This window comes from Capricornis sumatraensis, chromosome 21, assembly GCF_032405125.1.
Source record: "Capricornis sumatraensis isolate serow.1 chromosome 21, serow.2, whole genome shotgun sequence".
Classification (NCBI taxonomy): Eukaryota; Metazoa; Chordata; class Mammalia; order Artiodactyla; family Bovidae; genus Capricornis; species Capricornis sumatraensis.
Window position 1 is genome coordinate 10,077,834 of NC_091089.1, and position 15,507 is coordinate 10,093,340.

The window sequence follows — 15,507 nt, forward strand, 5'->3', positions numbered from 1 at the left end:
GGGTGGTCTGACACTAGACTCCCACGCTTCTGACTCTCTCTGTTCCATACTGATTTCTTGCTTCCTTTCATAAGCTACAGATCTAGCTGACAAAAATTTCTATGGTTTATTAAAATTGAGCACAAATAAAACATAGAATATAATTGGAAGGTTTGTGTGGATTGTATGGTCATACTCAGTTTCCCTGACTATTCAGATCAGCATCAGGCCTCCTAAACTTTTAGTCCGAAAAGAATCAAAAAGGGAAGGAGGTTCAAGCGGAGGGAATGTCTGTATACTTATTGCTCCTTTGCTGATTCATGTTGATGTATGGCAGAAACCAACACAATATTGTTAAGCAATTATCCTCCAATTAAAGATAAATTAAAAAGAAACAAAAGGTAGTAAAGAGACATTCTATCTCAAGCCACAAGAAGACAGTAACGAGTCAAGTCTACCAGTTGGCAAAAACTAGGTCAGAGGCACTGTCAGTAACACCCACCCAGAGAACACTGTCTGAGGCACCAGACTTAACGATTTTTTTTTTTTTTTGGATTCTACTAAAATGAATGAAATGTGAGTCGGGAAAGTGTTTCCCTGGTTACATGTATTAAGTATTAATTTATTTCAAAGATTATCGCACAAAAGGTAAACGAGAGTCAGAAGAATGCCCGGCTAAGAAGAAAGAAGGCAGTCACAGCATGATCGGGGTGTATCTATGAACATTTGGTTTCCGTGGAAGAAATACACAATGGAAAGCAAGGCAAACAAAACAGAATGGCAACCTGAGGAAGTCCATACATCCAGAGTTACACAGTTCTAGTTAGTTATATGCTTTTATAAATGGGTGAAAGTGTCACTTTAACATGAACAATAGACCCAAGTCGCAATTGCCTTATAGCGTCTTCACTCCATAGGGCCATAAACCAAGATTTTCTCGATAGATCACTGAACAATTTCTTCTAAAATGTTACCCTCTTTCTCTTTACATGTTAATGGGGTGGTACTGAAGTTGAACATTTTTATTAAGTTAGACTGAAAAACAGACAACCCACTACTGCCCAAGTCTTGTTACCATCACTTCCCGATCAGATCACAACGTAAATAATGACCACCAGTGGTTACTGTAAGAATCACACGTCATTTAAGGAAGAGATGGTGTCTGGACAGGAAATAAAAAAGACAAAGACGATGTCTTTTACTCGAGTCATCAGCAATGACCTGAATTATCTGAGAGCTCACAGAGTTCTGACTCATTCAAAATAACGCTCCCATCTCTACCCATCAGCCCAACTTAAACACTCAGTTAAATATAGCATATAAATATTATTGCTTAAAATATCACACATCGTAATATAAAGTCTCTCTGGGGCTACTGTGCCTCTTGGATAAATATACATCTTAGGTCTACATTGAAGAGCTGGGAAGGACAAATGTAGCATAAAGGATGGAATTTCTACATTTTGTTCATGTATGCAGTGAGCAGGTTGTACTATAGGCAATGTTGATTTTACCCGAGATATCAAATATCACCCCAAGTAAGTCTATGCTGTGCACAGTGTTAAAAGTAGCAGTGGGCAAGCTTTCCTGTGTCATACCTAGTCCTGCCACTTCCTATTTCTAAATTTATGATAATTTATTTTAGTTACACTCCTTAGAATCCTCAGTGGTCCATGCAGTTTAAAATTTAGAATGTCGTTCCCTGTCAGTATTCAGGAAGAGGGACCAATGGTGAGGAAGGAGGGGTTGTGGGGAGCTGAACAGAACATTCACAAAATCTCCTTTGTGGCATTGTTACTTTAGATTATATCCCTGACAGTGAGGTGGCTGTAGTCAGAGTGAGTGAAATGGATTATTTCTGGCTAATGGACCTAATGGGCTTCCCTGATGGCTCAAAAGTAAAGAATTCACCTGGAATACAGGAGACGCAGGAGACGTGGGTTCAATCCCTGGGCCAGAAAGATCTCCTGGAGGAGGACTTGGCAACCCACTCCAGGATTCTTGCTGGGAAAATCCCATGGATGGAGGAGCCTGGCAGGCTACAGTCCATGGGATCACAGAGTCAGACATGACTGAAGCAACTGAGCTGAATGGCCCTAATATTTATCGTTTTTGGATATCAAACTCTACTTCAGTTCAGTTCAGTTCAGTTCAGTCGCTCAGTCGTGTCCTACTCTTTGAGACCCCATGAATCTCAGCACGCCAGGCCTCCCTGTCCATCACCAACTCCTGGAGTTCACTCAGACTCATGTCCATCGAGTCCGTGATGCCATCCAGCCATCTCATCCTCTGCTGTCCCCTTCTCCTCCTGCCCCTAATCCTTCCCAGCATCAGAGTCTTTTCCAATGAGTCAACTCTTCAGATGAGGTGGCAAAAGTACTGGAGTTTCAGCTTCAGCATCATTCCCTCCAAAGAAATCCCAGGGCTGATCTCCTTCAGAATGGACTGGTTGGATCTCCTTGCAGTCCAAGGGACTCTCAAGAGTCTTCTCCAACACCACAGTTCAAAAGCATCAATTCTTTGACCATCAGCTTTCTTCAAAGTCCAACTCTCACATCCATACATGACCACTGGAAAAACCATAGCCTTGACTAGACTGACCTTTGTTGGCAAAGTAATGTCTCTGCTTTTCAATATGCTATCGAGGTTGGTCATAACTTTCCTTCCAATGAGTAAGCGTCTTTTAATTTCATGGCTGAAGTCACCATCTGCAGTGATTTTAAAGCCCCCCAAAATAAAGTCTGACACTGTTTCCCCATCTATTTCCCATGAAGTGATGGGACCAGATGCCATGATCTTCCTTTTGTGAATGTTGAGCTTTAAGCCAACTTTTTCACTCTCCACTTTCACTTTCATCAAGAGGCTTTTTAGTTCCTCCTCACTTTCTGCCATAAGGGTGGTGTTATCTGCATATCTGAGCACCCTCTTCCAACAACACAAGAGAAGACTCTACACATGGACATCACCAGATGGTCAACACCGAAATCAGATTGATGATATTCTTTGCAGCCAAAGATGGAGAAGCTCTATACAGTCAACAAAAACAAGACCAGGAGCTGACTGTGGCTCAGGTCATGAACTCCTTATTACCAAATTCAGACTTAAATTGAAGAAAGTAGGGAAAACCGCTAGACCATTCAGGTATGACCTAAATCAAATCCCTTATGATTATACAGTGGAAGTGATAAATAGATTTAAGGGCCTAGATCTGATAGATAGAGTGCCTGATGAACTATGGACAGAGGTTCGTGACATTGTACAGGAGACAGGGATCAAGAGCATCCCCATGGAAAAGGAATGCAAAAAAGCAAAATGGCTGTCTGAGGAGGCCTTACAGATAGCTGGGAAAAGGAATGCAAAAAAGCAAAATGGCTGTCTGAGGAGGCCTTACAAATAGCTGTGAAAAGAAGAGAAGCGAACAGCAAAGGAGAAAAGGAAAGATATAAGCATCTGAATGCAGAGTTCCAAAGAATAGCAAGAAGAGATAAGAAAGCCTTCTTCAGCGAACAATGCAAAGAAATAGAGGAAAACAACAGAATGGGAAGGACTAGAGATCTCTTCGAGAAATTAGAGAAACTCTACTTAGGTCTCTGAAATAAAAATGTATTTGTTAAAAAACTATAAACTTAAAAAATAGCAAGGTCCTTAAAACATTTTTTTTTAATGAATATTGAAACAAAGAAGGATCAAGCGACATTAGTTGAACAGCGCTAAACTGAATATACCTGCTTCATAACTTGAAATGCATCCATTTCCTTAAATAGTGAGTTCCTTAAAGGATGATCCAAGTCTTATTCTTTTTTGAATACCCAGCTCTTAGAAGATCCAATTAATGTTTTTTAAAATTAAATTTTGAGATAGTAGGTTTTTTTCTTTTGGCTACCTAATAATCAAAGTTTGCAAATATTCAGAAGAGTATTAGGTATGTAGAACAGGTCTCTGTAAAATTCACACAGACATAGAAAGTGATGGAGAGCCCGTATTTGTCTTATGTACATATTTGCATCAGGAGGAATAGAGGATTTTAGAGAAAGTGGTTTAACAAAATTTATATGACTGAAATAGCAAGAAGTATTTTCGGAGTTATGTTAGACTGCTGCTGCTGCTGCTGCTAAGTCACTTCAGTCTCTGTGCAACCCCATAGACTATGCTGCTTAATAATTTCCTGTGATTAAAAAAAAAGGTGGGACTAAATATTTAGAGAGAAAAAGATAGAAAAGAAGGGAGAGGAGGGGGGAAGAGGGAGGGGGAGGAGGGAGAAGGTGGGAAAGGAAGGGGAGGAGGAGAAGGGTGGGAAAGGAGGGGAAAGAGGGGGAGAAGGGGGAGAGGGTGGGAAAGGAGGGAGAGGGGCAGAAGGCGGGAAAGGAGGGGGAGGAGGGGGAGGGAGAAAAGGAGGGGAAGGAGGGGGAGAGGGTGGGAAAGGAGGGGGAGGAGGGGGAGGGTGAAAAGGAGGGGGAGGAGGGGGAGAGGGTGGGAAAGGAGGGGGAGGAGGGGGAGGGAGAAAAGGAGGGGGAGGAGGGGGAGAGGGTGGGAAAGGAGGGGGAGGAGGGGGAGAGGGTGGGAAAGGAGGGGGAGAAGGGGGAGGGTGAAAAGGAGGGGGAGGAGGGGGAGGAGGGGGAGGGTGAAAAGGAGGGGGAGGAGGGGGAGAGGGTGGGAAAGGAGGGGGAGGAGGGGGAGAGGGTGGGAAAGGAGGGGGAGAAGGGGGAGGGTGAAAAGGAGGGGGAGGAGGGGGAGGAGGGGGAGGGTGAAAAGGAGGGGGAGGAGGGGGAGAGGGTGGGAAAGGAGGGGGAGGAGGGGGAGAGGGTGGGAAAGGAGGGGGAGAAGGGGGAGGGTGAAAAGGAGGGGGAGGAGGGGGAGGAGGGGGAGGGTGAAAAGGAGGGGGAGGAGGGGGAGAGGGTGGGAAAGGAGGGGGAGGAGGGGGAGAGGGTGGGAAAGGAGGGGGAGGAGGGGGAGGGTGAAAAGGAGGGGGAGGAGGGGGAGGGTGAAAAGGAGGGGCAGGAGGGGGAGAGGGTGGGAAAGGAGGGGGAGGAGGGGGAGGGTGAAAAGGAGGGGGAGGAGGGGGAGAGGGTGGGAAAGGAGGGGGAGGAGGGGGAGGGAGAAAAGGAGGGGCAGGGTGGGAAAGGAGGGGGAAGGAGGGGAGGGTGGGGGAAGAGGAAATGCAGAGAAACAGTTTTGAGAAAGGGATTTGGGGATCCTGATGAGGCTGGTCTTTCTTCCTTACCCTGCACCCTTATTTCTAGTCATCTCAGGTTTTCCGTGGAAGCCACACGCTTTGCCATCAGAGCTCACACCTGGCACTGATGCGTATCAAGAATATTTCAAAGGAGGTGAGAATAAGAGCCAAGAGGTATGGGCTGTCCTGTACTCACGTTCTGTTGGTAGCAAGCATTCAGGAAGTACTTATCCACTGACTCGCCTTTGAGATTATACAAATCAGCAGCCTGATTTCCTAAGATACCTAGATATTAGGATAATTCATGTTTCCATGAATATTTAGATACTCTATCTAGTTCTCGCTCAAACATTGATTTTAAAAATTACCATATGGATATCAAAATTAGGTATATTGGTCTAATATTTTTCTTGAATATTTGGAAATAAAGATAGCAGTTTTTCCATCTTGGGAGAATTACCAGATTTGGTTGTTTGGTACATTACAAAAATAGCATAGTAATTGCTTTTGGGCTGTACCCTCTGACCTGCATTTATTCAGTGTCTTGCTGCTGCTAAGTCGCTTCAGTCATGTCCGACTCTGTGCGACCCCAGAGACGCCAACCCACCAGGATCCCCCGTCCCCGGGATTCTCCAGGCAAGAATACTGGAGTGGGTTGCCATTTCTTTCTCCAATGCATGAAAGTGAAAAGTGAAAGTGAAGTCACTCAGTCGCGTCCGACTCTTAGCGACCCCGTGGACTACAGCCTACCAGGCTCCTCTGTCCATGGGATTTTCCAGGCAAGAGTACTGGAGTGGGGCGCCATTGCCTTCTCCATTCAATGTCTTATGTCGGCTCTAAACTTATACAAGCTTTTGTAATTTTCATACGCTTTCCCCAGTAAACATGATCCCCATGATTTTAATAGTGACAGAAAGGGAAAGAAAACTCCATCAAGTTCACATCAATTTGCTCTGGAAGCACGTAGAAGTCATAGACAGAAGAAGCTGTTTCATTCAGCATTTAGAAAGAATGAGTGTTTGCACCACCATCGCCCGCCTAAGCATTTTCAGTCTTCTACTGGCTGCACAGAATTGAAAACAATCATACATTTTTCATTGCTTTCCTCCAATTCATGACCTTGTCCAGACCTGCTTGAAGCAGGACACTTCAGCACTAGGACTGACCTCGTACTTCAAGCTTCCTCTCCCGTTTTGATTTCTATGATATTATGGAAGCTTCACTTTCTCTCTCTAAAGCCATGACTCTATAAAAGGACAAAAATATTCCTAACTAATTTGGTAATAGCGAATAAGAAATGCCCAGGTAATATTTAAAGGTTAAGTTTGAGAAACAGATTCTGCAAGTCTAAATCCAAGTCACAAAGGATTCTGAGTCACGAGAGAGAAAGTAGTAAAGAAAGCCACTGATGGCTAGCACAGTCATGACCACACACATTTCACTTTGGACGTTCAATCCTTTTCTACCAAATGCTCATTTTCAATAATTTTCTTTATTTATTAGAGGATGAGCATGGTTCTGGAGGAAAGCTGTTTTCTAGTTGTCTGACACTGCGAAAGCCACTTAAAAATTCTGGATATGGCTTCGCTAGTAAATGTGTTGATTGCCAATGTCATTTTCAACATTGATATTCTATGATTCTGTCAAACCAGAGTCAACCTAATAAAAATTATATTATACCAGAGTTAGGAAAACAGTGGAAATGCATAATAAATTCTCAGTGACCGCATATTTAATAAAGGCCTTCTTTTACTTTATTTTGAAAATAGCAAGCCAGTAAGTGAAGGAATAAGTGACATTTTAAAGGTTAGCAGAATATGATTGTCAAAATTCTGTTTAATTACATAGTTACAGCTCATCACACAATAACAAAAATTAAGGAAATCATATACTATTACAGTTTCAACAATATCAAATAACTCGTGAGTAAAAACCATCAATTTAGATGTTCAAAGTCTTGATCATGCAAAGTTGTATTCTTGAGCTGCTTTTCCTTTTTTACAGTGGGGTGGGGGAAATTTTAATACTGTGCAACTATAACATCTTCCTGGTAGTCATATCTTTTGTAAATTGCTTAAAATTATGAGTAAGATGTTAATAAGTTTTCTCTATTAAGAATTGAGATATAGAAACTATGAATTCAGAAAATGGTAATTCTTGAGCTATGCATTTCATGTATTTTACCAAGGGGAATAATCACACAGACAGATTTTTAAATAATTTAATTTCCTAATTTTATTATTGCCGCATTATAATAATATTTTCTGTTCTGCCAGAAATTCACATTTAGTTTCCAGGGACAGCTCTTTCTTTGCATTCCTTTTCCAAAGGTGGCCCAATGTTAAGTAGAGATGTCCCCAAACTGTTATTTATCTGGGATAAATTGTGATTCAAGGTAAAGGATGTCAAATCACATATTTTCCAATAGAAGCAAATTTGCAATGGATATTTTATTTCTTAACAAGGGCCTAGTGTCCAGTTATTTACCAAAATGCTCATAAACAGTAAATGGAATCAATGACAAATGACATATGTTTACAATGTACAGTATAAAACTTCACAAAGTATATATAAATTAATTTAAAAGTTTTACATAAAGCAAACATATAGCACACAATTTAATATAGTTTGAAGATCCACAGGGATGAGGAATTTACAAGATGGGATAATTCTGTGTAGACCTAAGAAAAAGATCATTGTAGTGGAACATAGACAGTGGGTAAAAAGTCAAAAATGTGTGTGCGTGACAGAGAGATAGGGCATGTGTGGAGTAAGAGGTTCTCTGCAGGTCCCAGGAGGTCTCCTGTCATCTGCAGTAAAGATGGTACCGGCTTTCATGCATTATTTATTGTCAAGGGGTAGACTGATTCGTTGCTATGATTTATATACTGCCTGCTATAACTAAAATAATTGTATCATAACTGGAAAGAAATTCTATTTCAGGTTGTCACAAAAAGTTGGAGCTCCATTTTGCCCCCCTCTGCCCACCGATACAGCCATATATATTTTTGATAAAAGAAAGCATTGTTCCTTGAATTATGCAATATATATGTAAATCTAAATTTTATTAATCAAATTATTTGCCAACCTATATCAGTCATACTAATTTCTAATTCATATTTAATATTAAGATACCCCTGTCATTTTCACTTTTCCTGCCTTTTCAGCTTCTGTCAAATAGTTAATGATATTGAAACACCATAAAAACCCTCTCATAATTTTTTTTTTGAGAGAAATCCTACAGTGACTTAAAAAAAAAATTCTTTAAATCATCTCAGTTTTCTTTTTCTCCTGAATTTAGGTTTTAAATGTCAGATTCCTGAAAATAAGCAACTCTTATGAGTCTTATGTGGATCATTTGAGTGTTAAGATAGTAATCAAGTTCCAGCATGAACACAACTACAGAGATAGCACGGAGACCTTGTGCCATTTGACTCACAATTCTGTGTCTACAAAAAGGGTTGAATTTATGTTCCTTAAAACCATCCTAAAATCAGAGCACAGACTGAAAAAGCTAACTGTGTCAGCTACCAAACCTACCAAAATAACTATTAGAAAATTTAAATCCAGTCATTTTTCTTCAAACCAGAATAGCAGGCAGAGAAAACAAAGCAAAATAAAAACTTACTAGGTAGAATTAGTAGAATAAAGTTGGTGTATTTTGATTACAAATGTATTTTTCCTTTAAGTGTATACAAGATGTTAAAATCTTCAACAAGAGAAAAGTGTATGAAAATCACAAGTAAAATGTGTTTTTCATATTATTTAATAATTTAACTTATTTACTTATCTAAAGTTGATTTAAATAATTGCCTACTGAAGTATGTAAGAAAAAACTTGATATTTAAGGTATTTTAATGTAAAAAAATGCCATTCTCCAAATTTCAGTTGAAAATGGAAGCTTTTTGAGTTCCCAGGGAAAAAATGTAGCCTAGATATTATTATCTAACAAAGATGTGACAATTGCAATAAATAATGAAACAAAAGTGCTACAGAGTGATAAAGATCCCCAAAACAACACTCATAAAGACATATGATGAACTAGTGGGAATACAAAACATAGACATCTACTTAATTTTTTTTGTTCAACTATCACATTAGGATAAGTAAATCTGGATTTCCAACAAAGAACTCAGTAATAATATAAAAGTAATAAAACTTATCCTAATCACTTATGACCTACAACCAGTCTAATGAATTGCCTCATCAAGCCTTTCTATTGAACTAGTGGTGATGGGTTCAGGAAGAGTTAGAAACATCTGAAAAACAGGGAGAGACACTTACACATGCAAGGGCCTATTTACTTGTGTGGCATTTCTCAGCTCCCACCATGTCTAACTGGGAGATGCCATGAGCCAAGGAAACATTCCTGGATTAGAAGCCTGGAACGAGGCAGGACTGTTCCTGACCATTTCTTTGCCTTTACATGAATTACAATACCAACAGGTTTGGGTTTTCTCCTGAGCAGAGCATAAAGTGGAAATGTTCTTCTACGTGATTGCTTTCAGAGCTGGCTAGCATTCCATCTATCTAGAAAGGGTATCCAACATCTAATGATACTTCCCCAAGAAGTATCCTGTGTCTCCACTAATTGTAATAGCTGCAGAAATGTACAACAAAGATTCACATTCTCAGGTAAGAAAAGGAGGATTTGTGGTCATTTCAGAAAGCAAAAGTGGGTGACTCTTTCCAATAGACTGATAGGGAACACACATGTGAGGCTGTTGACCTTTTAATTAGCCCCCAAGCAGTGTCACAGCTAATACACCTTTGTGTTGAAACTCAAATGAGGTTGACTGTACAGAGATGATCGTGTTACTGAAGAGATGTTTAACCATGGGTGTTTTGGGATACACATTATTTTGTGTGCGATAATTTTCACTAAACCAAAGGAAGCATACTTGATACGTGTTGTCTTTCTGTGGTGACTTCAAAACCTGATAAACTGACGTCTTCTTTTGATTGCATACTTAGTGTGAGGTGAAACTAGTAAAGGCCACATCTGTGACATAGAACTGAGGTCAGAATGTGAAGACAGCAGAGTCTGGGGTCATGCTGGACACTTCCCTGGAGTCTTTGTAATTTTGTCTGAACTGTTGCTCTCCTGACTCATCCCGTCAGCTTGTTCTGCCTGCCTCCAGGGGACACTGCACTCCACACATTACAAAGGCTAGAAGGGCATTCATGTGGCATATTGCCTGCCATAATTATTAACATAGGTCCAGTGGCAAATTTTTATCTATTTTGAGAAGGCCAAGGTCAGGGGATTGTAAAGTATATTAATAATTGGTAAAGTAATTTGAAATTGAAAGGTATTCAAAGTCATCACTGATTTGGAGAAAATGTCTAATTTTCACTTTGAGCAGTTTTCAGTATAATATTTGCTATAAGACACAAAGTGTTAGAGGCCTAAGTTCAGCCCCACTGAATGTAGACTGCACATCTATTGTGCTGTGTTGTAAAAATAAAATCTGGACTATAATTTTTTTTTACAAGAATATAATTTTCTCAGCTTCTTTTCACTGTAGCATTAGCGGTCCATTTTAGTAAATGGCTAAAATAACCTAGGGAGTAGGGTACTCATGCTTTTTACTGATTTTCTGAGATTCTGGCCAAAGAATGAGGGGCAGACATCAATTTTTATGGTTTTAATATCTCCTATAAAGATACCACATGCAATAAATTGGATTTGTAGAAACTACTAACAGTGCAAAGTTATTTACCCATCCACTGCTTCTATGCTGGACAAAAAGAATAAGTGGTTAATCATTTTATAGGTGATAAATTATTTTCAAAACATAATTGCCCAGGGAAGACAGAGGAAAATTGTATAAGATACAAGGACTAGCACTTTTTCACTACTTGGTGAAAAAGGTGAGGTTTACTTTTAATAAATACATTTCACTTTATTTCACATGCTCTATCAAACAGCATCTTCCCTAACATATAAGTAAATAGGTATTTCTTATTTCATTAAGTTCAAATGGCGGTAGTGGCCAAAACCTACTGATTCATAAGTATTTATTGTATAAACAATTTAGTTCTGAGTGCCTAGTATCATTTGATGAATAAGTGAAAGAAATGTTTTCTTTTTCCCTCCCACCAGGATAAAAAACCATTGGGTCACAGTTATTTTGTACTTCTCTGCATAAATATAACCTCATGGCTTGGTCGTGTGTACAGCAATTAATATTATCAGAAGAAAAAACGGGGACATAAAAAAAATAAATCCCTTCAGATAATCTTTCCATGAAATATGTGTGTCTTCCAGGCTTTCTCTGTGCTCAGAAGAGCCTTTGTGACTTGTGTTAGGTTCTTTGACCACGAGTTTCTTCCAACCCGATGTGGGAATTCTGACCACCTTCATCCACCTGTCTAAATCTGGGTGGAAAGCCATCTGAGTTTCAGAAGGAGTCAAAAGATGTTTTTGGTTTGTAACTGTCACTGCCTCATGATGAAAAAGTCACATGTATATTAAAGAAGAAGATAGTTTCTGAAGGGAGAGAAATGCTTGCAAAGTGTAGAGGCATCTTTAGTCAAAAACCTGCAACCTCGAGTGAGCTGGATACATGCCTATGACCCCTCTTCTGACTGCTATCGTTCTGGCTTTACGAAGTTCCAGCAGACTGGTTCAGTAACTTCATCTTTGGTTTGTGTAGAACATTTATCTGCTTGTCACGTTGATTACAATGTGCATTGCCTTATGCCAAGTATATTAGGTTAATATAAATTGTCCTATCTGTTCATTTAACAGTTTCAACTTAGCTACAATTTTAAGTACAGCTAGAGGAAGGCTAGAATAAGTCTCCAAAAATTTACCACGAAATCTTTTATAGCATTATTCTCATTGTGATAAGATTGGGTTAACGAACGACACAGGAAGGAAATTTCTCTCTCACTGACTCTTTTTATGACATGATTCTCTGAATGAACTGGCCCAAGGTTATGCCTGATCTTTGGGACCCCTCCTCAGTTACACTCACTGGTAATGATCACAAGCAAATGGCCTTCTGGAAACTACTTCATGCAGGTATCGTGTCTCCCGCCAAACAGACAAAAGAGCAGACTCGTCTAATCAGCAGAATCTCCCCCTCCCGCCCCCCTCCCCAGACCTGCTGTCTGTACTGCTGGCACGTTAATAACGCTGAGACGTAAATCAGGACCTCTGAGGGTCTCTCCCCCTAAGTCCCTTGTAGAAACTTGTGGTCTCTAGGCAACAGCTCTACCGAGTGAGCCGCAGGAGGCTTGCTGTGAACGCGGCACCACTAGGAGCTGGGCTCAAATGGTCTCAGCCAGGAGTCGCTCTGATGTGTTTCTTTAACGGCATTTCCAATGCAAATGCCACGTGCTCAGGTAATTCGGAGGTGTTCAACCCTGGAAGCTGGGACTTCAGGGAAGGCTGTATGAACATCAGCAACCCATCTCCTGCTCTTCTGCTGTGTCAGCAAAAGTCACAGCACAGAGCATTTGAGTAATTTTCTTTTTACCCCTGAAAGCTTAGGATAATTATTTTTCACAGCCACATTAACTCTTATGATTAGCATCTTGGTGGCATTTTCAAACTCATCTGAGAGATGTGGAGAGTCTAGGTAGTGGCTATAAGTGTGAAATTTTTCAAGAAGGGACTGGATACTGCTTTTATCTAGTAGTAACTGTCTATAATGAACTGTCAATCTGCATTCAAGCTATGGCCATGGGTGAAAGAAAAGTCTCATCACAGGTCAGCAAATCAGGTACCCTTTCAATAGACTAACTCTGAAAGCTTAAACAATTTTGATATTGGAAAAAAATCAGGTTTTCATCTTACAAGACCTAGGATCATGGTTCTTTAAATCCACCTTGGGGTGTTGGGAGCTGACCATTTTAGGTACGTGGCATCAGACAGTTCAGGCAGAATGATTTTTATTTTTACTTGAGTAAATTCCAAACTAGAAAAAAATATCTATGTTGATCTGAATTAGCCAAATTTCCCCAGTTCACGTGGGAATCACCACTTCCTTTTAAACCTTATAGGTCTGTCATTAGTCTCAGGGATGAAAAAACTTTTTGTTGTTGTTGGATACATTTTCTCTTATAATCCCAGCCAACCCATATCCAGTCAAAGGAGAGTAAAACCCAGCCAATTCTGGTTATGTAGTAATTACAAGCCCCTGATGGCTATCTGAGAACAGCATCTCTAACGCTTAAGAATGATACCTACCATCCTTTCCATGCTCTTCTTCTCTTGACTGCAAAATGTCTGAGTTCTTTTAAAGTGTATTTTTTTTTCCCTTAATCAGATTGTCATTTAGAGTCCTTTTCCTCCAGGTTAAGTGGAAGCTGATTGGGGATCACACCCTATCTTCCCATGTAGCTCAGAGGGGGCCCAAGGGAGAAACAGCATCAACAACAAGGGGTACTTAAACAGAAAGACAGGGCTGTGACGTGATGAGCAGGACAGCCAGACTGCTTCCTTCGCTTCCAGAGTAGTTCCCCGTTCTCACACTGTCACCTCCGTTTGTCATAGGAGCAGACGTGAATACATAAATACTTTGCTGATAAGAAGCCTTTTTTTTTTTACAGGACTATTTAAAAAATAGTTATTCAACATAACAATCTTAATTTTAATGCACCAAATTACAGTTTTCACCAATTTAAGTGAGCATATCCTGTCACTCTCGGCACACATGGATATATACGTGTTAGATATAGATGGATACAGCAATATCCATATCTGTATTGTCTACAGACACACACACACACACACACACACACACACACACACAGCATAGAGCTACAAGGCCCTGGGTAATAGTGTTCTAAATTTTGTGTTCCCTTAATTGTCACTGGGCTTACTTATATGGAGAGTTGTGATATCATTTGTAGAGCTTACTGAATTTGTCCCTGTTGAAACTCTCCGAGCCACACAGCTTGTGGTGGGTCACCTTTCTGCCCAAAGTCAGACCTCTCATCAGGTGGGAGGACTGAGCCCAGAGTAATAATGCCAGGGGTAATGCCCTCACCCAGGTCCGGTCCCGTCCAGCTTGGCAACTTCTCACCCTGCCCAGGTTCCTGCTGCTGTCAGACCCAAAGAATTTTATTTAAATGACTGTTCAGACGATTTGAATTCTATTTTTGTAAAACACCGACTCCCCCCCTCCCCCCCCATCCCAAGAAACTCAATAAATAAAGGACTTAGCCACAGAATCAAGGAAGCAGAACTCCAGTTTTGAACCTTCTACCGGGACTGGGGCCAGACCCGACCCAGGTCAATGTTCCCTGCAGTTGGTCCTCAGAGGGCGCATGCCTTGCAGGCAGGCAGGCGGTCCGGACAGACGGTCTCTCTGGTCTCAGCCTCGCCCTGGGTGTCACTGGATGAGGCTGGAGCTGTAGCTGAAGCCGTAGCTGCTGGAGCGCGATAGGGCCGGCTGCGTCTCCTCGCTCTGCTCCGAGGCATAGCTGGGGAAGGTCTGCGCACGTGACATCTTCGAGGGCCCGAAACCGTGACCTGGAGGGGCACAGAAGGAGAGCTGTTATGGGGGGGCTGGCTTGGTACCGGGGGCTGGCTCCGAGGGGCGCCGGGTGAGGGGGCAGTGAGCGCCCAGCGGCTAGTTCCTGGGGGGTGGCTAGGATGTGGTCTTCAGGGCCCAGTTTTGGACCCGGGTGGTGTCAGAAATTCTGGATGCCGGAGAGCTAGGGAGGACTTTCTAGGGATCTCAGACTTCTACTGTCCTTCAGTCTCTGGAACAAAAGCACAAAAGCTCCCCCCACGACCAAAAGCTGCTTTTGGTGGAGAATCTGTAAACGCCTTCTTTTCTTTGATGGTCCCTTTTCAGCATACAGGAACGAATGACACACTCCTTAAAACCTTTTTGAGCAGCCAACTTCATTTTATCCTAACCAGTGTCAATTATCAGGAAAATTATCAGGGGGATAGCGTTTCAGTACCCCAGGTTTGTGAGTAAAGGCACCCACTTCATGATGCGGTTATTAACCCAATTAGAGTGGTCTAAAAGCTAACTCTTACGGACAATTTATTTAAAAAAAATTCTATCTATGATTTTATAGCATAGATGTACCCCTGCGGTGAGAACTTTAATGCAAAATCCAAAGGTGACTATTGGAAAACTAATGGCACCCCACTCCAGTACTCTTGCCTGGGAAATCCCATGGATGAAGGAGCCTGGTAGGCTGCAGTCCATGGGGTCGCTGAGTCGGATAGGACTGAGTGACTTCATTTTCACTTTTCACTTTCATGCATTGGAGAAGGAAATGGCAAGCCACTCCAGTGTTCTTGCCTGGAGAATCTCAGGGACGGGGGAGCCTGGTGGGCTGCCGTCTATGGGGTCGCACAGAGTCGGACACGACTGAAGCAA

The 15,507-nt window shown here is 41.4% G+C and overlaps 1 protein-coding gene across 1 annotated transcript in view; it reads right to left on the reverse strand.

Annotated features, from left to right (window-relative positions):
- Positions 1 to 14,499: 14,499 nt before the first annotated feature.
- DOK6 (docking protein 6) overlaps positions 14,500 to 15,507 on the reverse strand; it is a 395,605-nt gene continuing 394,597 nt past the window's right edge. Inside the window, exon 8 of the mRNA XM_068993932.1 lies at positions 14,500 to 14,639. Within this exon, the coding sequence (XP_068850033.1) occupies positions 14,500 to 14,639 (140 nt within the window). The remainder of the gene's footprint in view (positions 14,640 to 15,507) is intronic.